The sequence below is a fragment of the Vanellus vanellus genome, assembly GCF_965231255.1.
Source record: "Vanellus vanellus genome assembly, chromosome: 5".
Taxonomy (NCBI): domain Eukaryota; kingdom Metazoa; phylum Chordata; class Aves; order Charadriiformes; family Charadriidae; genus Vanellus; species Vanellus vanellus.
The window spans coordinates 80,517,653-80,544,329 of record NC_138910.1 but is presented as its reverse complement, the minus strand read 5'-3'; the positions used below and the strand labels follow the sequence as shown (position 1 = coordinate 80,544,329).

The following is a 26,677-nucleotide window of genomic DNA, read 5'->3' as shown; positions in this document are numbered from 1 at the left end:
CCTAAAACAATATAGTTTTTAATGTGCTAGAAACTATTTTTAATGAGATACAAAGTACTATTTGTTTTGGGGTTTTTTTTTGTTTTCCCTTCAGCTTATTTTTTAAACCAAAAAGTAAACACACGGTTATGAAATATCCAATTTCACATCAAAGGAGAGTTGATTTATATATATGTTCAAAGGAAGACTTTAAAGGAGTAACATCATGACCAACTTGTTGGCCTTATGTTATTAGAATAATTTAAAAATCCACAATGTAAATGTTGATAAATAAATAGCATGTTGCCATAAATCAGCATGTGGCTGCTCATGAAAGCAACAACATATATCTGATGTAGACAGAACAATATTCAGATTTTACCCGTAAAGTTTAGCATTTCTGAAAGCAGCAGAACCTCCCTTGGGTGGGACGTATTTACGCAACACGGGGCTTAAAAAGTGATGAAGTGGAACCTGAAGCAGGAGTGTTATCACCGGTACGTTTCCAGCTCATTTCCAGACAAATGAGACTTGAAATATGCAAATTGCATTAAAATGCTGGAAAGGAAAAACTCCCTATAGGATCCTGCCCAAGGAAAGCACTGCGAATTAGCAATGCTCAGAAACGATACTGAATTTCCTTATTTAAAAGCAGGCTCCGGGCATGTTACTCACTTGCTGGGAACTGGTAAGGCAGAAGAAAAACCCCCTCAACCCGATGCTGGGGAATTGGTAAGGTCATGGAGAAACCACCCCGTTTACTTTCCTGAAAATGAATGTGTCATGTGTTTATAAGGTGTGCCCGCCTGAGTTTTTGTTGGCACATGGAGAAAATGCCTGCCATACCCTGCAGGGCCAAATCTGCTTAGAACCTCCTTGGTCGGGGCAGTCCTGCAGCATCTATTGCCGATGAATTCAAGTCTCAGTGTCGCCAATACCATTGTGTTTGGTACCCAACGGCCCTCGGTGTAGATTCACATTTGTTTGGATTTTGTGAAATCCAAAAAGAGTTTTTTTGAAATACCAGGGCTGAGATTGTGCGTCCCCTCGGGCGGAAAAATCGCGGCAGCCGGGCACAGCCCAGTCTGCAGCTTGAACTGAACCTCTGGGTTCCTTTGGAAGAGGCTCAGGTCGCTTTCTGCTTCACCCAAAATGCTCTTCGTATACTTAAGAATAGGTTTCTTCTAGCCAATTAATACATGCAACAATATCTGGCGTCTACACGTCAGCTTATTCTGTTTCGTATGAATTTCCTCACCAGTAAGTACCAACCTGCACACGGCAAGAGCTCTCAACCAGAGAGAAGCTCAGCAGCGATCCCCTGTGAACCGCACTCTCTCTCCATCGTTGAAAGGTGCATTTTATAAGACAAAACAAATTGCACTGTAAGGAGGAAGGACCACACAAATGGCACATTACAGGCAAGGGGTAACTCCCGAGACTCGCACCACCTTTTCTAGAGCAGCCGAGTGCAGCGCGGTGAGCATTCCTACCAGTTTTCCATCCCTGCGCTGCTTTTATTCTTCACTTGAGCGAGAGGCAAGTCAATCAAATCAGAAACAAGCAAAACCACTTGTTCTGCAAAATCGTTTTTATAGAGTTTTACCGGGTGGAAAAATGTTTGTCTTGTTAACTGCAAAAGGAAAATCAGGAAGAAGAGATGATGAGTACCAGCCCGAGCTGACGGCTTGGAAGCAACAGCAAAATTAAAACCTACAGCAGCTTGTTTGTTGACACAAAGTTGATTAAAGAAAAACCTGATGCAGCTGACAACATCTGTGGCCTCGAGAGCAGATAGTGCTCCAGAAGGCTGCAGATCTCAGACCAAAATCTTCTGTCAGTCACACCCATGCAAACCACACTGCTGAAGCCTGGAGCGGCAAAGGAAGCCGACCGACTGCGTAAAGAGAGCCCACAAACAGAGAGCCTCCGCAGCCGCTCGGCCCCGCCAGCGCCGGCCGGGAGCAGGAGGAGGCACCCCTGCTCTTGCAGGGCTCAGGGGTGAACCAGGAGGAGATGGTGGACATTCAGATGAAATGTGTCTGGATTATATTCTCAATCTTCAGGAAAAAAAAAAAAAAAACCAAACAAACAAACCAAAACACAAACAGCTGAGAGGGAAGCGCATTTGTCATTTAACAAGAGAGCAATACAATTAAACATGGGATTTTGTTAATCGTATGAAGCAGCAATTTAAATTTAATTTAAATTTGAGTCAGGCTCTGCAGTCATCATTTAGGCAAATCCAGCTGGGGTTTTACCTGAGTAGGAGAACAGGCTTTGGAAAATTCAAATAACTTTGTGCCCTGAGATGACTTTTCCAAGATGCCCATAATGAGAAAAACTCTGGCAATTTTTAATTGACAGAAGTCTGTTTGCTTCAGAAAACACAGGATAAAGAAAGGGTAAGTCCCGTGGAAGAAGTCAGTGTAGCTCTGCAATACTGTAACCCCCCCAAAAAACCGTGGCAGTCGGTCCTGCCAAAATGAAAATGAGCCTTAATGCAAGCACCAAAACCATACAGAATACACTAATTAATGTAATTATATTTAAATGAAAAATCCTTCTCACATAGAGATAGGCAAATGATCTGCAGAATAATTCTTCTGTAGCATTTGCCCAGCTGTGCTAAACCGGCAGCAAGGTGAGGCGCTTCTCGTTTGTTTGCTTTAAACACAGAGCAAAGGCTTTAATCAGAGGAATCTCTCCCTCTAAGAGCTCTGACGGATGAGCCTTCAAACCAATACATCTCCACAACATGTTTTGGCTTTGATAGCACAACATCTTTCAATTAAGTTTCACTTAGTGCAAATATTTTGATCACCAGCTGCCCCACCAAAAGCAGTTGCTCTGCACCTGGGTGAAAAACAAGAAGTTTGGACTCGGGCTGTGGAAATTGGCCTGGTCTACAAAATCAGGGTCAGGATTACGACTCCTCTGAGGATTGAATCCTACTTTGAAATCCTTCACAGCCCACTCCCATCCTAAGTGATGCTTCTCCTCTGAGATTTCATGCATCTCCAGTATCCTCACTTCACTTCCAGAGAGGTCACTGCTCCGAACAGTTAGTCACTCTCTAGTCCTGCCCTCAAATCATGATTCATTTTGAACCTGCCTTTGAGCTATTATTTATTTAAGCCCCACCCTAATGTGTTATAACGTAAAAGTCTGAGAATGCAGAACTTTAAAACCCATCACATCCAAGTACAAGCAGAAATGCTTAAAGGACAGGCTCGAAGGTCCCGGGTACCGTCGTGTCCCGGAGGGTGGCAGCTCCCCAGAAAGGCTCCTGGGAAGTGAATTTGAACCAAAATCCAAAGCCCAAAGCCGCCTTCTCTGCTGTGGCTATTTAGATGTGCACCAGCAGCACATACGATGTGTGGGATCGCTGATGTGTGGGCTTTTCCCACTCATTTACCGCAACAGTCTGAGAGGATGAGAAAGCATCCGCCACTCAAAGTCACTTTGCCCTGGGAGGGTATCTCCAGCGGGAACACCGGCTCCGAATACTGTACCGACACTTTTCACAGGCCATGGCGCAGATCTTCAGTATTTCTTTTTTAAAATACTTGAATCAGTTTAACGAAGATGTCTGGAACTGACAGCCCAGAGGCCTTGCAAGACCCAAATATCGGATTGTTAAATAAGCCAGCCCATGTATGGCTCCACTATTCCACCCCACTCTTATGATATATTTGATATCATCAGAATGATTTATTTTAGAGGCCAAAGAGCAGGGGAGGAGGAATAGGATGGATACAGAGCCAGCTACCCTAAAAGTCCACTTATGATAGTGATGAGAACTGATTTGCAGGAGATGACTAGGACCCAGCTTCCCAAATCTTAAAACATCCATGAGGAGTTTTGAGGGGTTTCACAGTCTGGGGCAGAGCCACCACCCAGAGCTGGCTCCTCCTCACCCAGCAGGCTTCACTGCAACCTCATGTTCACTACTATCAAGGGTCCCTGTTAAAAGACCTGCCTCCCGCATCACGCGTAGCTTTGCCTTAAGAAATACAGTGCCCTGTCCTCTAGAACAAGGACATCCTCAACACAAATAAAATGCCATCAGATAAAAGAAAGATCGAGTGAATATTCCCAACCTCAGGTATAAACAGCTCCTACCGCAGTTCTCATCAAGCATTAATGGTCGTCTAGTGTCCTGCTCTGCAGACAGCAGCCGTACATCTAGGAAACAGTTAACTGGCGTGGAGCACATCGATGTCAAGCCCGAGATGGGCAACGAGCGCGTTAGGGCTCTGCAGGGACCAGCTCTGCAGGGACCGCTGGGGAGCAATGGCCCGCCGCACTCCAGAGAGCTCTCCCAGGCGCTCGGTCGCAGATCCCCGTTTCCGTAACGCGATTCCCCAGGCAAGGGGAATACCGGTGTGCGGCTGGGGATCCGCGTGCGGAGCTCAGTGATTCATCCCGGCTTGTAAAAACAGGAGACGTGGAAGTCTCTTTGTTTCGCTGGCTGCTGCACAAGCGAACAAGCCTCTCTTTGTGCGGCACGCAGCTATTTTAAAGCGTATTAAACAAAGGAAGTTACAGCAAAAGCAAGAGAAAGACTAAACAGCTCGGCACCACTTAAGGGAAACATCACGTACGAAGAGGACAAGATTTGGGGCTGATGGCATGGCAGAAGACAGGCGAGCGAGAGTGGAGGCTGTGCAGCCCGGCACATACGCTGCTGGCACCTAGCCCTGCGCCGCGCTCGACCTCCACCACGGACCTCGGGAGTTTACATTAGTGTCCAGATGTTTATTTAGCCACTGTCTCCTGAAAGCTAGGTGCGGCCTTGCTCCTCTTTTCTGACCGAAATGCCCTTTGAAATACAAGCAAAATGAAATCAGTTCTGTTTATCTTAGCGGCTTTCTGGCTCACGAGCAACCAAGATAGGAGTGCGGAGCCCCACCGTGCTGCTGCCCTGAGCCGCTGGCCGAAAACAGCCTTGGGTGGCAAGATTGGAGTTGCGTTATTCAGCACTTGAGAGTAACAGAGACGTTTTTAAGAGCTGAAATAAGACAGTTTAAGGATTCGCTCTGCAGTGTTTGAAGCTGCACAGGTAGCGCTGGTGAGGAACAGTCCGGGGAGACAAGCGGGTGTCGAAAATTGCAAAAGCACAAGGCAGGCACCCTGATGATAACACCTCTGTCTACTCAAAATTAAGAATATTCCCACAGACCGCAAATTATGTTATCTGTCCATTTACTCAAGGGACTGCAAAAACCTCTAAATAATACTCGTCTAATTTAAGGAGACGGTAAAGTGCTGCTTGGGTCCATTCAGATATTGCCATTTTACATGTGACCCGTGGTGTATCCCACATGAGGAGGCAGGTAGCTCTTGAGAAAGAACACATTTTCTCCATTTCTCATTTCTACGATATTACAACCCCACGAAAACTTGCAGCTGGCAAGACCAGCATTTCAGCTGGAAAAAATACTTGCCCCTTTTTATGATTCGGGCAATGCACTGAGCACATCCTCCCCCAAATCCCAAATGCTGTATTAGGTAATAGAGCTGAGGGGGTCCTGTGCTTCCGTCTGCCGGACAAGAGAGGCTGCGGACAGCTGCCTAACACCACCCGCAACATTACAGGGTAGCCATCGAGAGAGAAAATACCCCGTCTTTATCAGCAGGCCCATGACTCACAAATCCTTCTGAGACACAGCAGTTGCCTGAACTGGGTGATAAATGCAGAAAAAAAAAAAAAAGAATATATATGTTACAATAATGTAAATATGTGTGGTCTGCTTCTACAGACAGCACTGAGTGCCTACAGAACTTTACAGGTAATTTTGTTTCATTGCAAAGCTGCAGTGACACACTCTGCTCACAGCAAAAGATTAGTATATTGTTAGGCAAATAAATTCCCTTCATGTGGGTGTACTCTCTGCAAACAGGTAGTTTTCCAGGTAGTTTTTTTTTCTCTAATTTAGAAAATTAAGGGCCCTGTGCATGGTCAGTTGTTCTTTAGCAGAAGCTTGGAGCTGGAGCAGCAAGGGACGCGGCGGGTTTGCGGATCAGGACGGCTCTGGTAATGCGTCAGGACTCACGGATGCCGACGACAGCACACCCGGGGAACAGAATTCCCCTCTTTGCCAGTTTTATGTCCAATCCCCACTCGCAGGACTGTAGGGTCCCACTGTGCACACAGCACTGCTCTCTTGGCTCACACTGATGTCAGTGCAATCAGGCTCGTTAGCTCACAGTAAGATTAGCTACTCATTTCCTCACTTCTCCTGTAATTAACTCACATCTTAAAAAAGTATACGCACATGTTTTAACTGATGTTTTCCGAAAACCATCAGCTTATGGCCAGGATGCCGTCCTGCATGGCGCTTCCCCCCAGCGATTCCTTTTTGGTGCAGGACTTCTGAGAATCACCCTGCGAACACGTATGCCGAGATCCTCCCTCTCTGCCTGCTGTTGTTGCAACTCTGGATTTTCTAAACTACGTCTGTCAGGAAGGAGACAGGAAATTCGAGTCACACTTGCAACAGCTGTGCCATGCCTACTATCAGTCTCAAATGACGTAGTTTGGCTTGGGTGGCGCGGGGCCAGGAACTCGGCGAGAGCGGAGGTCAGGAAGATAGGTCACTGTTTATACTGCTCTTGCACTTGGGAGCATGCTGAGTCTATTTGCTTTCTTCCTATCTATACTGTTTCTCTTTCCGTTTTTCTTTAATAATGTGGAGCCCAAGCATCCTGTTTTCAAAACATCTGACTGTTTTGCTATTTACCGGTGACAAATTTAAATGCCTTTGACCGAAGCAGGCAGTTGGGTGGGATCCTTGGCAAAGAGAAAAACCTGACCAATTAAGGACCGTTGCAGCCTCTCCTCAAGATGCACATTTCCAACCCAACGGCTTCTCGCACTGTAAGATCGGCTTCTCGCACTGTAAGATCGCTCTGCAGATTGTACATCTGCCACCAAAACCCAAAAGCCACAAACCCCCGAACTAAGTTGTGTCAATATTCGCCGCTGATGAGAAAAGGAAAGCGAGGTGTGAGGCCATTTTATGCTTTTCTTTCACAGATGAAAATGATACTGGAAGTTGACCAAAAAGTGCAGACATTTCAGAAACCGGTTATGAAAGAACAAAGTTTTGGGAACCTTTTGCTCGACCCATCTGTAAGCCATTTGCACACAGAGGGATCACAATTTTTAATTACTACAATAGACAGTTTAGTTTGTCTTTCACCTTCACGAGTCCATATTTGGAACTCAGTGAAAAAAAAAAAAAATTTCAAAATGAAGGGCATCAGTGTCCACACCGGAGATGCAGATTTCTCTGCAGCCTAAACCCTTCTCAACTTTCACCCTGGCTTGCCTCAACATAAACTCCAAAAAAAAGAATAATATTCCTTTCTTGAAAGCTCGGTCTATAAAACTTTTATTGCTTCCTTTGCCCCTGCATGTCGTGGTAATCACTAACAGAGGAGGAAGCTCAAATAACACGGGATTGCTTTGCTCAACTTTTTCCATAAAATCAGTTTATGATTCAGCATTTCTGATTTCATTAATTTCCAATTAGGAAAAAACAATAATAATAATAATAACATCGGGTTGGTGCAGTACAAGTCAGCACTGTGTTTAACCACGGCAACTGGTCAAAGGCAGGGATGCAGCGGACACAGCCCTCATCCCAAAGATGGAGCAAACCCATTTCTGGGACTGTGTAACCTGCTCCATCGGACGAGGCAGGGCTGAAAACGCTGCCTAAAAGCCTGGGTGCAGAAACTGCGCTTGGCAAAGCCCGGGGCGCGGGGATGGGGAGCAGCCAGCCCGTCCCGGGGGTGTGAAGGCTCCGCTGGCAGCCGAGCGCTGCCCCGGGGCAGCGGCTGGGATCAGAGCGGGGAGGCGGCCCCGGCCCCGGGGGAGGGAGCGCCTCCCATCCTCCACCGGCCACCCCGGCACATTCAGGGCTGACCTGGGGAGATGCTGAAGCGAAACTCGTCTGCGCTGCCGTGGCTCGGCAGGACGGAACTGGGGAGCCCGGCTCCAGCACGGCGGGGGGGGAATTGAGGAACAACAACTGCCAAAAGTTGCACAGAGGCGCTCAGACCTCGCACTTCGCTTGCCTTCCTCTCTGCTGCTCCTCAGTATACTCTTGGGACGCTGCTCTCTCTCCTGCTTCTCTGACTTTTAGCACAGCGTACTTTTCTTTCATTATTTTAGCACCTTACCCCTCGCAGAAAAAAAAAAAAAACCAACAACCAAAAACCCACTCAAAACTCCCCTTTCGCTCACGGCGCGTTAAAAACCTTTAAAAACAAAACAAAACAAAAACAAAACAAAACAAAACAAAACAAAAGGTCCCGGGCAGCCGCTGCTCCTCTCCGAGCTCATTCCCTCTGCACAATCTTTGACTTCGCACCCTCATCGTGTGCTGGCAAGCGATGCCGAGCCAGCCCACCACAATAAAAACAAAATTAAACGCTTACCGAAAGACAAAACAGCAATAAAATAACGTACCACAATGTTTAGAGTTTGCCATTATTACGGAGAGACAACAATGAAGATAATTGACTTTTGAAGTGATAATTTGTAAAATGCGGGCGTTTTCACAGTGTTTCTGGAAATATCGGTTCCGAAGGGACAGGCGCTAATTGAAACCTCTTTTACTTCTCGGAATCGAGCCCGGCGGGAAGGATCGCCCTCCCCGCGCCGACCCACCGCCAGTTTTTTCTGGCAGTGCCTCTGCGGGGGAAACCCGCACCTCCTTCCCCGGGAGGAACCTGGAGTTAGTCTCTTGTACAGAGGCGCAGACCGGCCGGGCATCAGGCTGCCGTGCCCCGCGCCGCTCCGCATCCCCGCTCCGTATCTCCGCTCCGCATCTCCGCTCCGCATCCCCGCTCCGCATCCCCGCTCCGCATCGCGCCGCTCCGCATCCCCGCTCCGCATCCCTCCGCTCCGCATCCCTCCGCTCCGCATCCCCGCTCCGCATCGCGCCGCTCCGCATCCCCGCTCCGCATCCCCCCGCTCCCCATCCCCGCTCCGCATCCCCCCGCCGCTCGGCTCACCTTGTTGGATGCCATCTCGCTGACGGAGCGGTAGGTCTGGATGGTCTCCAGCTGATCCAGGCACCAGTCGAGCTCCTCCAGCGTCTCCATGGCCAACTTCTGGTAGGGCTCCTCTGCGAAGAGGCAGACGGACATGTAGTCGGGCTGGCGCGGCGGCAGCCTCTCCATGGCGGGGCCGCCCGACCCGCCGCCAGCTCCGCCGGAGGTGCCGCACCGCTCCCTCATCATGCGGCCGCCGCTGCGCTCCCCTCGCCGCCGGCGAGCAAATCCCCGCCCGCCGCTGGCACCCGGCACGGCCCCGGCCCCGGCCGCCCGCCCCGGCCCGCCCCGGCCCGCCCCGGCCCCGCAGCCCGCCCTGCCCCCGCGGGACGGGGAACCGGGCACCCCCCGGGCAGGGCAGGGCCGGGCAGGGCAGGGCAGGGCTGCGGCTCCGGTAGAGCCGCCCCCCCCGCTCCCGACACCCCCCTTCCCCGGCTGCTGCGGGGGCCCGGGCCGCCCCCGCCGCTCGGCGCTGCCCGTGCCCGGGATGCTGGTCCTGTGCCAGCCCCGCTCCCCGCCTGGCCGGGGCCCTGCGCCCTGCCACAGCCTGCTCCCCACCAGCCCTGCTCCCCAACTGCCCCGCTCCCCAACTGACCGACTCACCAGCCCTGCTCCCCACCAGCCCTGCTCCTCAACCCCACTAGCCCTGCCTCCCAACCCTGCCTGGTCCTGCTCCCCAGTCCCATCCACTCTGCACCCCAATCCTACCAGCCCTGCTCCCCAACTGCACCAGCCCTGCTCTCTAATCCTGCCTGGTCCAGCTCCTGGCCAACCCCTGTTTCCCAACCCCACCCGGGCCCACTCCCCAATCCCACCAGCCCTGCTCCCACCAGCCCCACAGCCCTGCACCCCAATCCTGCCTGGTCCTGCTCCCCACCAGCCCTGCTCTCCAGCCCCAACTGGTCCTGCTCCCTAACCCTGCCAACCCCTGCTCCTTGCCAACTCTGCTCCCCAACCCCACCAGCCCTGCTCCCTGTCAGTCCTGACTCTGCTTGGCCTTGCTCCCTACCATCCTCGACCATCAGCTCCACCGGCCCCGCACCCTGCTGGTCCCGGTCCCTAGTGCCATGCATCTGTGCTCCCCAGCAAGCCCTGCACCCCAAGCCTTGCCAGCCTGATACCCCAACCCCACCAGCCCCTGGCTCCCTGCTCCCACCGAGCTCTGCTCCTTGACCCTGCCGGCAGGACAACGTGCTCCTGAGCAGCTCGCGGCGCAGAAGTTAAGGTTTACATAAGCGGATACAGTGAATCATAAAATCTCCCCATGAATGTAACTGCTTCTCATAATACCAGTGACATCTGCTTACCCCGTAAATCTGTCAAAGTTAATGGATTCAGCATTTCTAATGGCACTGGCTGAGCAGGTAACAGTGACATCAGAGGTCAGGATTGCTGTGATATACACTCAGCAAAGTATCTGCTGTATATATATGTGTACTCATATGCCCCATACATCTGTATGCCACTGCCCTCCCCATCAAAGGCTCGCTGGGACCCCATGGCATGTGCTCCCCGTGGCCTCCCGCAGCCCCCCATGTCCTCGGTGAAGGAACCGCACCTCGGGCCAGTATCTGCCTTCATAAGGATAGATCCTCTTCATTCACCGTGTCCATAAGGCAATGAACTTCATTAATAAGTACTGTATAGAGACTGTACGTTCAACGTTTGAAGTTACATGGGAGAAAATAAACCCCGCCGAAGAGTAATTCAGCGATGAACTCACAGGGAGCGCTTGGCACAGACACGTTTCAAAGATTCAGCAAATTTGAATCTTTGTGGCATTGAAAGTTCATGTTTTTTCTGTGCTCGCAGAGCTCCAAACATGGCAAGTAATCTCATTCTTGCATACTTCTGCGATACATATATCAAAAAGCAGGTGGAAATAGCCAAAACACACAGAACTTGGGCGTATTTTCCTTTCTAACATGCATATTCTCTACCAACTACTTTATCATGTAAATTAGTTGACCTGGAAGGGCTCAAATTCCTTGTAATAGAAAACGTTTGCATTGATAAAACTAACACAGGCTAAATCATGATTTTAGGCATAGGAAAAAATCATCTCCTCAGACAAACGAAAGCAGAGCTGACCATATGTTTAAATAACGAACCGCACGGTGTTATTGTAACGCGTTCCCCTGCTCTACGACTCCTCAGTGAGCAGGACCACGGCCCACAGCCACGGCGCCAGCTACGTGTGCGTTCCTGTAGCAGGAGGTGGAATAGGCTCCCTGTGGCACTACAGACCCTAATTTAAGCCATTTGGGGATTTCCAGCCTTGCCCAGGGTCGGGGCTGCAGGACCCGATGCCCCATCACTCCATGTCAAGTCTTCACCTCCCAGAGAACCACCAGGGCAAGGCAAGACCAAGAACGGAAATCTGCACTTGATATTAAAGGACTTATTTTCCTCAGAAGTGAGGAAGGGTCCAGGCTCTTCCCTTCCTTTGTAATCTGAGTTTTGTGTAACCTATAAAACCAACAAACAATACCCCCCCCCCAAAAAAAAAAAACAACAACAAAAAAAACACAAACGAAGGGAAGATATTATATATTAAGGAGAACAATGCAAATTGGGAAACTTCAGGGCTTAGGTATAAAGCAAGAGGGTTTGGTACTAGGCTGCTGCCAGCTCTAAATTTTTTTAAATTTTATTTTTAATTTTTAGAAGATAAGATAAAAATACAATGAATGTTTTAAGCATTCTAAATGTTGTTTGTTTTGGTTTTTTTTTTTCATAATTTTTAGCAGAGTATATCTGGACAGTTGTGCAAAATGATCCATCCTTCCCACCGGTGTCTGACAGCAGTGAGCTGCCTTTCTGCTTGGGTTCAGTGAGGCTGCCTGAAGGCAGGCTGTGAACAGTGGGGATGCCTTCAGGCCCAAGCCTGGTTACTCATGTAAAAATACGGCATTATCACTTACTTAGGCCTTTTCAACAAAAACATTTAGAGGACAATAGATGAACGATTTGAATGCAGATGTTTTGAAAACTGCCACTTAAAGTATCTCTAGTCATTTCAATGGTAAAGATACAGTAAAGTGATAGTAAACAGTTCTTGCTAAATATCATTTTAAGGAAAAAAAAAAAAAAAGGTGAGTTCTGCTACTGTTCAAAAGTTGTTTAGCGCCCAGTCTAGAAGTGTGTTTTCATATAAAAGCACTGCTAACCTTTAGTTCAGAACTTGCTTTGTCTGACACTATGCCTGCGCGTTTCCACTGGGCTGCCCGCACCTCCATCTGGGTCTTCGGACCCAGGGAGAGACACACCGCCTGCATCCTTGGGCAGCTCTTCTTAAATTCTTCCGTGTCTTTTGGTCTTGACTAACCTATTTTTGTTTTCGCTCGTTTTTGTTTTTGTTTTTTTAAGTAAACGATTCCTGTGAAACGAGGCTCTGGTGGTGTGCCTCCTTCCAGGTGTCTGCATGTCTTTCCGCTTCTCCACCCTCTCTGCCCTCCTTCTGCAGTCATTTCTGAACCCTCTGCTGAGTTTTAGCTTAATTTGCTTACCCAGTAAGTACGTCAAAGATACCACATTCCTACGAGTTTCAAGAAGTCAGACAGTCAAGTAGAAGAAATGACACTATCCTCCTCAACAGAAGGAAGACACCCCGAGCTCAACCCTTCTTAGAAACGCGGTAACCATCTCCTAAGCCACTTTCTAAGTGACCCAGTCTGAGACCAATCAACCTGGAAACCCCAATTCACATCAAACCAGCTGTCCCTGGGTACGTGCAACTCTGCTAACTCCCCGTTTGTTAATTTGTTGTGACTATTTACAAATAAATTGTGAAAGCACTAGCTGCGATTCCACAGATAAGCCTAAATTTGCACCAGGTGTTTTTGAAAAACAGCATGTAAAATTAAAACACATACTCCAAGTCCCTAAGGAAATGTTGTAAAACACACAGTCATCCAAAAATAACAGATTTAAAGCCAATTAGAAGTTGCTCTTCTATGAATGTAATAACTTTCTGTGGGAATGATCTTAAAAGCGAATAACATATCTTCTAACTTTCTTAACAGTCATCATTCATGGATATATACCACATTAATCACATTTGAATATCTTAAAATTAACAGTACATTTTGATACTGATAAGGGAAAACACACTTTACAGCAGAACCCAACACAGACCCTCTGAGAAGGAGCAGCTCCTCCCGTCATGACGCACTGCGCCACCTTCCACCCTGCTCAGGGGTCCTGCAGCATCGGCCCCTGCAGATGGCATGGCCAGTGCTGCCTTCGATATAGCACGACACACGGGAGTACCATGCACTCTCGATAGCCCGGGATGCTTCTGTGCCATTGCTGCCTGTTTGCTTCTGCAGAGGTGGCCGTGTGGGGCACGGGAGGGGACTGGAATTGATGGTAGGGTTAAAATGCAAGCGGGAGAACAGAGGAACCCTAAAAAAGCAGGGGGAGAAGAAAAAGAAGTATCAGAGGAGAAAGATGAAGTGCATCGGGATTCTCTGCCTGAGTGCTATCTAGTGTCACTGCCGGGATCCAAATAAACAGCAAGCAGAAGTTTAGATGCTACCTGACATGTTCTTTCCCTGAAGCCACAGCGAGTGCCCCACTGACATCAGGAGTGCAACACCCTCTGCCAGAAACAGTTGTAAACCTTCCCCACTCACAGACTTCGATATCCTTCCTGATACAGCTGATGCACATGGTCACTTACGGAAGCAGTCCCACGATTTCTGGATATGGCCTCCTGGAACACTATATGACGTGTCCTCAACTGTATCAAGTTTCAGTTTATATTTGGGTGTTGCATAACCAAGCCCTTACCCGTAAAATTATAACCGGCATTTCCGTCATTTTTTCTAGTGCCCTATGTGAAATCATTTCCGAGACAGAATAAAAAACTAATTAATGAAAGGAGTTCGTTTCAGTCTTCAAATATTACATGGTGTTCGTGCGCAACTTTTGATCCCGGCGGCAATTTAGCAGGAACCGAGGTGAGGTTTTGTCACAAGACCTGATTTGCTGCCAGTCCATCAGAGGACCGACTGGCCGAGCCTCCAGAAGCAGCACACTAATATTTTTCCGTTGCCACTTAGGACACTCTAACATACTTAAATGTGCCAGTATTTTGCAACAACTGCATTTTTGGTATTTTTTGCCATCTATTTATTTTTCATCTGATGGAACATGGAATCATAGAATCTCTCACTAGAGAATTGACTTAGCAGACCATTTTTAGAAGCTTTTTCCCATTTACTGATTTGGTCATGCTATTTTTTTTCTCATGGTGAGGGCTGCTAATGAATATGGACTTGAGTTTTTTTTTCTTCTTGAATACTTGAAAAGTGAAAGGTTTTGGAGATTGTCGTCCTTCCTGGGAGTGGTTCGGCATAAGGGCACATATGCACTTCATCAGAAGGCCTATGATGTGTGGCAGATGAGAAGAGGGCTTAATATGACGAACTCTTGCCCGATGCTACCCCACCAACCCTGCCTGTACCACGCTTCCCTGCAGCGCAGAGCTACAGCCCCTCGCCGCAGCACGGCCGTGTGTGCAAGCCCCCGCGCTCGCCCTTGCCGCTGGCTGGGATGTCTCTGAGCACGAGGCCAATGTTATCTGCCGCTGCAGCCGTGCTGTCTGGTTCCTCTCTTAACCCACAAACTCGCCGTCCCCATCCTGTTGTCCAAACGCACGGAGCCCCACGAGGCAGCAAGGAGGGACGGTGGGGCAGAGACCCCAGTCCCCAAGCTGCAGGACTGAATGGTGGCTTTGCTCTCAGCTGACACAGCAGATGAAGCAAGTTAGGAAACGTTTTGAAACTGGATCCAAATGCCAAAATTCAAAGTGAGATTTTCTCTCTCCTGATTCCCTCCTGATTCTCTCTTGTCACCCTAGGCCCTCTTAAATAAATACATTGCTTCTGGCAGAAAGTGTAAAGGCTAAAAAGTTTTAAGAGTGGCCAAAATACCAGATCCCAAACAGGTGAGTTATAAAAGTTGGAGAGGAGTTGCAGTTCTCCTCTTTGCTCAGTAAAATATCGCGGGTGCCAAATAACTAAGTTTTCCATGATCTAGCAGGCTAATATTACTAACGGGTTTCTATCTTGCAAACAGATTGTCCAATTTGGCAGGCGAGAAACGCTGAATACAAATATTTGCAGACGTCTTTACAAACTCAGCTCTCCTCAACTCTTAAAGATCAAATTATGGACTGACTGTACTGGTAAAGACTTAATTCCTAATTCTGCAAAGAAATAGTTACTGCTAATGGATTGTAACTTTGCTCGTAAACCTTAGGCACATAGACTTTAAGACTGAGAAAACCCCTAAAAGGCCCTATCAAAAAGAGCTGCAGAAAAATTCAAGGAGAAACATTTCCAATGAAGGCTAAAAAGCAAGGCATTGCAGGTCATAGCAGTCTTCCCAACTTTAACACAGTATATCCTATTCCACATGCAAAGCCACTTGTTTACAGTGCCAGCAAGACATCTTCTGGGTTATTTACTTTTAATTGCATCCTGGCTGCAATAAATTGCAGCTATTTATAATTATAAACTTCTTCAACGTTTGAGGCCGTCCTTCCCACAAGCACTCTGCGCTCAGCTCCAGCCTGCCTTCGGAGCAGCAATTCATCCGAGACTCGAGGGACAGCCACTGAGGTCGCCAAAGTGCCCATTTTCCCATGATTCCAGTCGATTTAATAAAAAATATTATCGGTCTATCTTAACCTTACCTCAACAACAATTCAGGCTTGGGGTGAAATCCATTCATTTAAAAGTAAAATTAATAAGAGCCGTTGCTCACTTTTGCCTTGGAAAGGCTTTAACACTGGATCTGTTCCCAAATCCAGTCTTTACAACGTGGCAATAGGCAGGCGCTGGAGTGTTCCCCGAATGTTTAACAAACTGATAAAATTCAACAAAACCTGAAGCAGACAAACACTCTTAAGGCACTGAAGATTAAAATGTGTTACAGAAAAAAATGCTTCCTAACTCCCACTAGTGACAGGGAAACAAACGGTCAATAATGAGTAGATTTGGTGGAGCTCCACTTCAGCTCTTAGGTGAGCTGGGGCTTTTGGAGTCCTCATGTCCTTGTATGGGAATATGTAAATGTTTATCCTGGTGCATGAAACCTCTTGCAGGCACTGAAAACTCTGCCTTAGGAAATGTTTGAAAGCACGCTCCCAGTCTCCTACCTTGAAAATAACATTAAGGGCGCAATTTTAAAATGTATGTACTTCTCAGTGTGAATCCATAGGACACAGCCCCTGTCGCAGAGGCTTTAGGCACATTTGAATATTTTGCCTATTTACAGATATTTAAAATAATTTACAAAGTAAAAAAAAAGAAAGTGCATTCAGATACAGACATTTCTTAAAAACTAACAATATACATTATGAGTCTTTATCACTTAGAATTCATCAAAGGACTTGAAGACAATTCATTTTTAATTATACAACATACTGTATTTATTATAGATTATTATAATTGTTGTCATTATTATAGATGACAAAAAAGATTAAGACGACAAGGAAGATCCTCTAGTTAATCATGTGTATGACAGATTATTATTTCGTGAGCAGTATAGATATCATAAATGTTTACTGAAGGCTTCGTTTACATTTCTCAGTCCTTGACTACTAATGACTAAGAGTTTATATCTAAGCAAGCTGGCAGAAGCCCTCTCTGGGATCCTCACATGCCATCTGACCCACAAAAGACTGATCCACCAGCTGAACTCATCTGTGCTTCAGCTGAGACTCGTTTGATTTTAAGTCCTGATGCAGGTTAAAGGAGAGAAAAAGAAGAGAAGGAGAAGGGAGAAGGGAGAAGGGAGGGTGGCGGGTGGCCGGTGGCCGGTGGCGGGTGGCGGGTGGCCGGTGGCCTCCACGATTTAACAAAGTACTTGTGGGGTCATGGCTTAGATAAAAGTCACGTAGATCCAGATCACCAAAATTGATACCTCTAGTTCCCTTCAACAAAAGAATATGGCTATTTTAACTTCAGAAAGCAAGATTCGTTACATGCCCTGCAAAAATTGCTAGCCAGTGTCTGGCATCACTCTAAAACCCGGGAGCACGGAGCATGTTCAGTCAAACAGGTTTATCAACAAACAGCATGCCAAAACTTGATAGAAGAGGGACTTGTGCAGGCTGTGAGCCATTTACCCTTTGCCTTCCCTAATATATCTGTGGTTGCTTACAGATTGTGCGGACATGTTTACATATTTATCCTTGACAATGCCGAGTGAATAACTGACACCAAATAATTTATTTGTTTTAATGTATCCTGTTAGTGCATTCATGACTACCCATGAGCAGAGAGCTATTTCCTTGAATTAAGCTATTGTTCTAACAGATTCAGCAAATATATTTGAGAAAATTGTTCTGTAGATGGGTTTGAAAATTCATGGGAAACAAAATCAAAGGCATAGAGCACAACTGCAGTGATTTATTTAAAATCTGTAATGAAAATGTCCAAGTCTGATAGCACTATCTTACAAACTGCAGGCACCAAAACCCCCTGTATCCTGTAATTACACGTTTCTTTTATAGACGCCCTGTATGTTTTCCAGTATTCAGGGAGTCTATGGACCACATTTCCAACTTTTTTTCAAGCACAAAAGCTAGATGTGTACCTTAAAGAAGGCACAATTCAAATGCAAGATGTACCCAGCGGAACTACCCAACACCACACGTGCCGGCAACGCTGCCAGCGCACAAACAGGTTCTCTCTTGTAGGTCTATGGACACTTGCGTACTCCCAGTCCGCTGGACCGTGGGGCAGGAATTACAGAGTAATCTAAAAATCATGGGAACGACAAGAGTACTGAGATGCACTTCCCCCCCTCCCCAACATTTCATTGTATGCAATGAAAGTAATTATATCTTTTGCAAAGATAAGTGCAGATGTGCTAAGAAAGACACAAAGCCCCAGCACCTGTGGAACAGGTGGAGCCAGTACACTCTTGAGCAACTCCTCGAACAAATGGACGATCCTGCCCTTCTCCCCACTCCCGATCGTATTTTTGGGACTCCAGTTCAACCAGTAACTCTAGCTGTCCCCTCTCACATTTCTCACACCTGCAGCTATCCCGCAGCCTCCCTCCGGCGCCTAAGAGAGGTGGGAGTAAGAGCTTTTTGTTTGCTCCCCGGCATGATGCCGCCGCGCTGGGCACCGGGAGAGACCAGGAGCAGGGCCAGCGGGTGCCGGAGCTCAGCGGGAGATGGGCAGGCTGCAGACGGCGTGGGCACGGGCACTGCATGCAAATGAACAGAGAGCAGCGTGTCTCGAAGTAACGCTTTTAGCAAAAAGCTATTTCAGAAACGTGGATTTTTCTGTTACCCAGCGCTAATACATGAGATGTGCTAAGAGAGGGCAGAGTAGAGAAACCCCTGCAGAGAGACGATGGGATTAACTGGCAAAGCCACTGCTAGAGAGGTACACTGAAGAGGTGGCACTGGAGGAGATCCAGCTGTGGGGGAAACACAGACAAAATCTTAACACAGGCTCAAAAGCAGCAGAAACAATGGAGTCTCTATTCAGAGATGATAGAGGAAGATAGAGACAAAAAAATGAAGTGAAAGCTTTCTACTGCTAATTGCGAAAAACGCCAGGAAATGAGCGAGATGCTGCTGCCAGGAATAACGCTTGTGATACTGAAATTGTTGATGAAAGTTTTTGACATGCGCTACAACCTCAGGCAAAATAAAGCCAAGATTTTGGGGGGCATTTCTCTTTTTCTTTTTTTTTTTTTTTTTCCCCCAAAACAACAAAGAGCAGAATAAATGAACTCCTGTCACAGTGCTGAGGAGTCTGGCATTATATGTTCCCTAATTAAAGACAGGTCCTTTCTGGGACACACCATTTCAGCTGCCCAGAAAGGCTGCTGGGAAAACTCAGCGCCTAGAAAAACGGCTCCAAAATTGCTGAAGACGCCAAGGCTGTGATTAAAACAGCACCCGCCAAGAACATCGGGGACACATCCAGGTTCAAACTGGAAGACTCCAGAGAGTAAGCAGAGATCCCTCACCAAGTGAAGGCATGGGGACCACGGAAAGCAATACGAAAGGGAGAAAGAAAAACCTCCTGCCTGTAGGGAACGGCAAAAAACCAAACTGCTTCACATCCTCATGCTGCAGTCATCCCAAGAAGGAAGAAGCCACAGCTCATTTAACCACCGAAGTGGAGGCTTCCAGCGACAAGAGGAATGCCTGCAGCGTGACTCGGCCACGACGCGAAGCGCAGGAGATGTCTGCTAGTCACTCAACTGCCATAGTAGCAGTGATGTTTCTGAGACAACAGCCAACGCGCTCACCGCCCGATCACTGAGCCAGCTGCAATGTAATTTGAGCAATGCCGATAAGCAGTAATATTAGCCTGGAGAAATGTCACGGGAGGGGGGCTCATCTGAGCTATCTTTAGCCACCTAAAAGTTAATCACCTAAGCTCCCCGCACAGTCAGTGGAAAGTGGCTGGGACCTCCAAGGGGTGATCCTGGTCTATTCTCAGCACGACTGCTGCGATGGGCTGAATCACCCCCAGAGGTGTCTGTCGACTACAGAAGGCACCTCTCTACCGCAGTCACAGAAACTGGCTGGAAGGGACCCCCAGAGGTCACCTGCTCCAGCCTCCCACCCACAGCAGGACTATCCCCAGCTAATCACCAACATCAGCCTGATGCTGAAGTAGCTGTAGGGCACTGTTAGATACCCCACACCCTTCCTGTCATCAGCCACCAACTGGACATGCAGCCTTCATTACCACCCTTAGAGCCCGGTGGTCCAGCAGTATCTAACCTGGTCAACAGTCCGTCTGTCTGGCCAATGCCGCCTTAGCTTCCACCCGAGAATGCTGTGGGAAACGGTGCCAAAGTGCTCACTGCAGCACGTACACCCACCCATGGCCCTCCATGTCCCCACAGTCAGGCCACCCCCTTAGTCCTTAGAGAAGGAGGTTGAGGCTTTCAAGCACAATTTGCCCTTGGCAAATCTGTGTCTACCATTCCCGATTTACTTTCTTGTCCTTTGCGCGTTTGGAAACAGACTCCAGTGGACACCCTCAGTGACCTCTCTGGTGACTGAGAAGTCTGACTAGTTCATAGTTCCCCAGGTCCCCTTCGTCTTTCTCAAAGATGGACCTTTTTCCTGTTGTGCTAGACCTTCCCAAGCACCACAATTTTTCATGGATGACACACATTGACCTTACATTCCCATCAGCCAGTTTTTCCAGCCTGAATCCTGTCCAATGCTGTGAACTTGAACACATCCACCTCCTCTAGGTTGCCCCTAACCTGCTGCTCCTTCATTGCCCTCCATCCCTCTCCTTCCCAAGCAGGCTGAGGAGTGCTGGGGCCTGGGCGAAGACTTTGTCTGTGAAGACTGAGACAAAAAAGGCACCAAGTACTTTGGCCTTTCGTGTACCAGTTGTCACTAGGCTGTTTCCCCCATAGATTAACGTTTTTTCTGAACTTTCTTTCCCCACTCCATGCTCATGTTGTAGTCCCCTCGCTAGTCACAGCTCCATCAGCCTTTGGTCAGCCCAACTTCACCCCACACGCCCAAACAGTGCTTTTACATCTCTCCCTTGTTACCAGTCCTTTTCACTCTTTGGTTGCTCTCTTTTTGCACTTTGAGTCCTTAAGAAGCTCCTTGCTTCACTAAGTTGGCTTCTGCTGAAATTCCTGACCTTCCTGCACAACAGGATGGTTTGCTCCCGAGCTCGCAATGCGTTTTCTTCAAAATCCAGCCACTAAAGACTGGTCTATAATTTTTAGGTGGCTGAAGTAAGGTGACATTAATCTTATGACAATGATGGAGTCTTGAGATCAAGCAGTAAATGGAAGCCCTCGGCAGCAAACAGAAGAGCTTTTGCAGAGCCCTGGTCTGGGCAGCCCGTCCCCCCAAGCTTTGATCCTGATTCCTGAGACCCACCCCAAGGTGAACGGCAGGACATCAGTCATGGGGGCCCAGCCAACGTTTCGAGGCAAAAATTAAACATTTCAAGGAACATACCAAGAGGTCAGCCTGGAGCAAGAACCAAGCCCTGATGAAACCAGTTAAAGCAGAACTGGACAAACCTGCAAAAGTCCTGATTATACCCACCAGTACTGGTGTGCAAGCTGGTTGGGGTGGATCACCAGCCAGGTCATGAGAATTAGGTCACCAAGGACCCACAGGGGCTGGCAACTCACTGATCAGACCACTGACTGTTAGCAGCAACTAGGCAATTGCTTACCAATTAGTCCAGAGTAGGGCGATTGCGGTTTGTTATCGCGGGAGCTGGAGAAGTCACTCAATTTTGCCAGGCTTTGTGGCAACAACTGCAGGTACCCACAAGTAGCACTTATCATTAGAGTTAGTCCTCTAATATCAGTGTCCCAGGTCCCCTGGGTTGGGCAGCAGGGTAACGAGAGTACCAAGAGCATTGCTCCTTCTAGGAGAGGATGATGGCATGGAAGAGGCAACCAACAGCCGAGACACCCGCCTGGGATAATCTCAGCAGATCAGCCTGGGTGTAGTGCCCAGCTGGGCACAAGAAGCTGAAGCTCTGAACTGAAGGAGGAGTCGGTTCGGGGGTACAGCTGTAGTTTTTCTCGGACTGCTGACGGGAGAGCCTGCAATATCCCCACATACACCTTAAAAACAGACTGAGAAAGAATGAAGAAAATGGGGGAAGGACGCTACTCAAGTATTGCCTTGCAAAGAACTGGATTTACCAAACGTTGCTCGGAGAAGGACCAGAGCTTCAGCAGGCATTGCAGCAGAGTGCAGAAGACGTTTCATCATTAATCTTCATGCCTGCAGAATAAATAATACTAAGATCTCTTGTCAATTGAGATGGAGCATTGGAAGCCACTTGGAAAGGACTAATGAAAACTCGGGGTCCTGAATTAAACTAAAATAGTTCTCTCAGATTTATTTTATGTGTTTACATGTGTAAGATACACATGCACTCTAAAACAGCTGTGTAAACCTCAACTTTAAAAATGCTATGGTATAAAGATTAAAGATCAAGATTCCCAAAGCAAAGTTAACACTGCACCTTTTGCATGACAATGAGGTGCAAAAATGAGGCGTAAACACTAAGAACACCTTAAGGTAACTAATAGAAGCATATGAAGCTTCCCAGAGAGGTAATTTCTGATCTGAAGATAAGCCTAAAGGTTTAATCTGAAATGCTAACGAGCGAGGAAAACTGGAGAAGTTCTGAAGAAGGATTTAGATTGGAGATACCATCTCATCACAGGGTGGGATGGAGTGTTTTACCACAAGGCAGTCCCCATTTCTGCAGTGTTCTTCCCCCCCACCGCAGCCACATGGAGTGAACAATACAGCGTAGCTGCCACAAATCAGAAGGGTAAGTGACAGTGCTTTTATGGTGCCAAATGGAAGTAACAAAATGCAGGAAGCATCTTGTCAGATGTCACTTAGCAGCGATATCATGGGGGAATCTGGGAACGGGATTTGCCTGCATAGTAGGAATTCCTCAGTCCACGGAGAGGGACAAGCAGAAATGGCAAGAGGGGCAGAATCTAATCTTGGCCTGTCGAATGAACGGGAAAGATTGCTCAGTTCCAACTTTATCTCAGGGAGCAAACACACGGTTTGGCACGTTATCATTTTACTGACCAGGCTCGATTCCTTGTTGCCCTGTAGTATTCCTGCCTTAATCACAAGACAGGAGGAAAAATACGACGCAAGAGAGTACCTCTCCTACGCAGGGTCTAACAAAACAAGTGCAAAGGACTGACAGTGCACTTAAAGGGGAGAGGCGCAAGTAGAACGCTGAAAATGATTTTTCAGATGACATTTTATAAGGAAATAAACACATACCTTGAGCACATTTCTGAAGACAGATCGCAATTACCAAGGTCAATACAAATTTTTAAATTAAGTGAATCCCCATCACAAGTTTACTCAACACACTCCTCAAAGTGCAGCGAAAACAGCCCAGAGAGCTGCAGGCTGGGGACGCAGATCACCACCGGTTCCCATGGGCTGCAGAAGGCAGCCTCCAGCCCAGACCTAGAGTGGAGCCCGGGGACTGAAATCCCAATCCCAACTCCCTGTAAATCACCGGCAGCCCAGATTGTGGTTTTGTTTCTCTAGTTAAACAAGGAAAGGCCGGATCACAGTAAGATGAACATTTTATTGTCTGAGTAGCAATGTTTTCTTCCTGAGCACATGGCATCCGTGTGAATGCACGAGTGTGAGAAAGACACTGAAAAATCAGGATACGATTATGAAATTGCCTAGCTACCCACTTAGGATTTACCTGTGCTGTGCAGTGTATTATCTCATTTGATACATGTGGGCTGGCTGGGAGAGGGCTGGTAAGCTTACACGTGCAGGGAAACCAACTCGGATCCTGGAAGCAACATCGTTGTGCTAACAAGGCACTCCACCTAAACTAATTAGCCCTGCCTTTCAACAGGCTTAATTAGGTGGGGCACCATCCCGTGCTGTTGTGGCTAGACGGCTTCCGGTCCTGGAGCTGGCTCACCCACAGCCAGTCTGAGGACTCCTGCACTTCGCTACCCGGTGCCGCGCACCGAGAACGGCTGTGTTGGAGCGGGTGCCCCGGCCCATGTCAGCCCACAGCGGAGCCCAGGGGCAGTGCCTGTCCCGAGCCCTCCTCCCGTGCACCCACCTCTGCAAACTGCCTGCCTGCGCCCCTGCTGCCGCACCGAAAACTCCTCCTGGAGAAACCGTGACTTTCACAACAGGCCTACGACAAGGAACTATCTAGACAGACCACAGCAACGGTTTTAAGCCAACAAAGGGGAAAAAACACCCCAAAAGATGAAAGATGCAAAGGACCAACCGTACTCTATTTCATAAGAGTTTTGCAAACCACAGACAAAAAGGTCTGCGTTTGGATCTGCCACTGAATTCAGATGATACTTTCATCCACATACCCATCTGCAGCCATTAAATCAGGTTTTGAACCGGCTTAACCTGGAGATAATAAAACTTATGGTCTAAATATTCTGTCAGAGTGAAAGTCCTTTGACTGTGGTGAAACAAATACTGGAGTAGGAAATGGATGAGGAATCTTGGGAACGAATCCTTGAAGTACAAAGCACAGTGCACATCTATCTGAAAAGCGCCACTTGGCCACTGACATTAGACAAAGTTTATCAATAATCCTTAGCTCTTCATGAGGCAAATTGTGCAGAAATTTTAAACGAGGGTCAGAATAAGGCTACCCACATCACCACAGCAATGTAGAACAGGCTATTGGTAAAATGTTAGACGTGTTTAAATCAGTTTCCTTCGTTCCTGGAAAGGTTACAATTTAACACAAAATTGTCCTCCCTTTCCTCTCAATTTCATTTCCTTGAGGTCTTTAATATGAAAGTTAAGAATGTGGCTCCTGGAAGCATCCCAACAATAATTCAGAGGAATTCCTTAGGATACATATCAGCCTTCGTGTCCCTGTCTATGGCAGGGGTGTTGGAACTCGACGATCTTCAAGGTCCTTTCCAACTTAAACCATACTATGATTCTATGATTCGTGTCCGCATGCCCAGCTCTCAGCCTTGGAAAGACCGGGCATACAGTCACCCGTTATGTTTTGAGCCACCACGTCAGCCATTTCAATGATATTAATTATAAGATATAATTAAATGTTGGGTTTTTTTCATGCCTAAATGTAATTTCTTGAAAGCATTATCCTTTGGGATGGAAGCTTAAAAACCTGATTTAGTTTGGAATTTTAATCTGTTTTCCTACAACAGATATTTTACGTACCCAAAGGGTAATAATATCGACCTCACCGATTTACCTTACTTGAACCTTCTGCCCTTATTTGGCCTCTCAAAATAAATGAATGAGACTGTCATCCTACAGCTGAAACCCAGAGATATTGCTCCTCTGCATTCAGCAGAGACACTCAAGTACACAGCACGTTGCAAAAAATGGTCTGTTTTGACATATTTGGTTTTCAAGTGATACTCTGAGTAAGCCCTATCGACTGATCTGTAATTGTACCAAACGACACTGTGGGAAGTCAGAGTATTGCTCACTGCAGATCGTGGGTCGGTCACAGAGCAGAACCAGCAGAAATGGCGTGAACAATCTGAAAGCACACGCAATTTTAAAAGTTGTTTCTTAATCTGTGATCCTCTAGCTTTTGAAAATGCAGAATGTTTTACCTGATAAGCTAGTGTCCTTCAGATAGCTCTCTGGTGGCACCCTGGGACGAACAGATTCACTTTTTGCACATCCACACACTATAACTATGAATATTCAGAGTGAGCCTCAAGTCACAAAACTGAAAATCTTCAGACCTGCAGTAGCTGACAACAGAGCTAAAATATTCACTGTGCTAATCATCTGTATTAATCTACCCTAGTGAACAATTTCAGCTGTTCGTAGCTGTGACTCAGTGTGCTTTATGTTTACTAAACTGCACGTACAGCCTTTTAGAGTAATCTGTTTAAAATCACAGAGTAAGTCCCACGGGTAAAAGGGTGGGGAGGAAGAGGGAGATCTCAGTATCCTACAAACCAGCATCATTTGTTTTGACAGCTTTTAATATTCCATATTAATCCTTTCACGTGCTGATCTCCACTGTGCCTCTGTGTCACCTTCAGACCGAGGCCATCACACCCTGGTCACCAGCTTTTTAAAAGGTGTGTTTGGGACACGGGGCAGAAACGGACCGTATTTTCCCTGACGTTGCCAGGGACACAGCATCAGATTCATTATGTGCTTATCCATAATCAGAAATAGGTAATACGGAACACCAGATAATAATGTATTTGTGTTTTTTTTCTTACATCTGGATCATTTTAGCCAGAAGGTGATTAAACCTGGAGGTCTGAGTCCTGTACGTCTACTTTAATCAAAGCAGGGCTCTCAGCCCTGACCCGAATCAGGCTGCTGCGCTCGAGCTAAGCAATCGGGGAGCTGCCCTGAAGGGGCACACAGAGGATAAACTGGAACCCAGCAACGACAGGCAGACTTGGAAGTGTAAGCGCTTGTCCAATCCCTACAGCCAACACAGGTAGGAACAGCCTTTCACTCTCAAAATACATTTAATTAAGGCCCTCAAAATGTATTTATTTAAGCACCTCAAACCGAGTTCAAGGAAATCAAAATGTCAGCTATATTAAAAGCACCCTTATTAGCAATCTCAGTTAAAATATCAGATTAAATGGACATGGAAATGTTCCCCACTGAAGGTCAAGTATGGGTAGGTCTACTGCAGATTATTCCGGTGGTTAGCAACGTAATAGAGGCACCTCATGTTAGCCTTGGCCAAGGTCTCTGCACTGTCATTCACACTGCTTCTCTGAAGTAATTAATTCTGTGAAATAAATTCAGTGAAATTCATACAATTTCTGTGAAACATCTGATTTTAAGCTGCACATGACTTTCCATTTAAGGCAATTTGCAACAAGAGACATTCTAGCAGCATGCTAAATTGACCACATTTGGATGGGTTACAAAGGCAGGCTCAGAACGAGCAGCTGCCGCTGAAAAATGTGGTGTGAGCATCATTTCTTCTTGGGTTTCATTTTTTGGTTCCTGATCTATAAAGTGCGAGTAACAAATTTTTTGGCTTTTACCTGGATAGTACATTCCCACTGTAAGTGGATGGAAATATTTAAAAGTTTCACGCAATATAGTTGAAACCCGGGAAGCTGC

The 26,677-nt window shown here is 47.2% G+C and overlaps 1 protein-coding gene across 3 annotated transcripts in view; it reads right to left on the bottom strand.

The window, feature by feature from the left end:
* PDE4B (phosphodiesterase 4B) overlaps positions 1–26,677 on the bottom strand; it is a gene marked incomplete at its 5' end in the record, with an annotated part of 202,857 nt that overhangs the window by 18,935 nt on the left and 157,245 nt on the right. For 2 of the 3 annotated variants that reach the window (XM_082483221.1, XM_082483222.1), the window contains one exon: positions 9,010–9,122. In XM_082483221.1, the coding sequence (XP_082339347.1) occupies positions 9,010–9,122 (113 nt within the window). Of the gene's footprint in view, positions 1–9,009; positions 9,204–26,677 lie in introns of all 3 variants that reach the window. The other variant, XM_082483220.1, reaches the window with a different exon arrangement.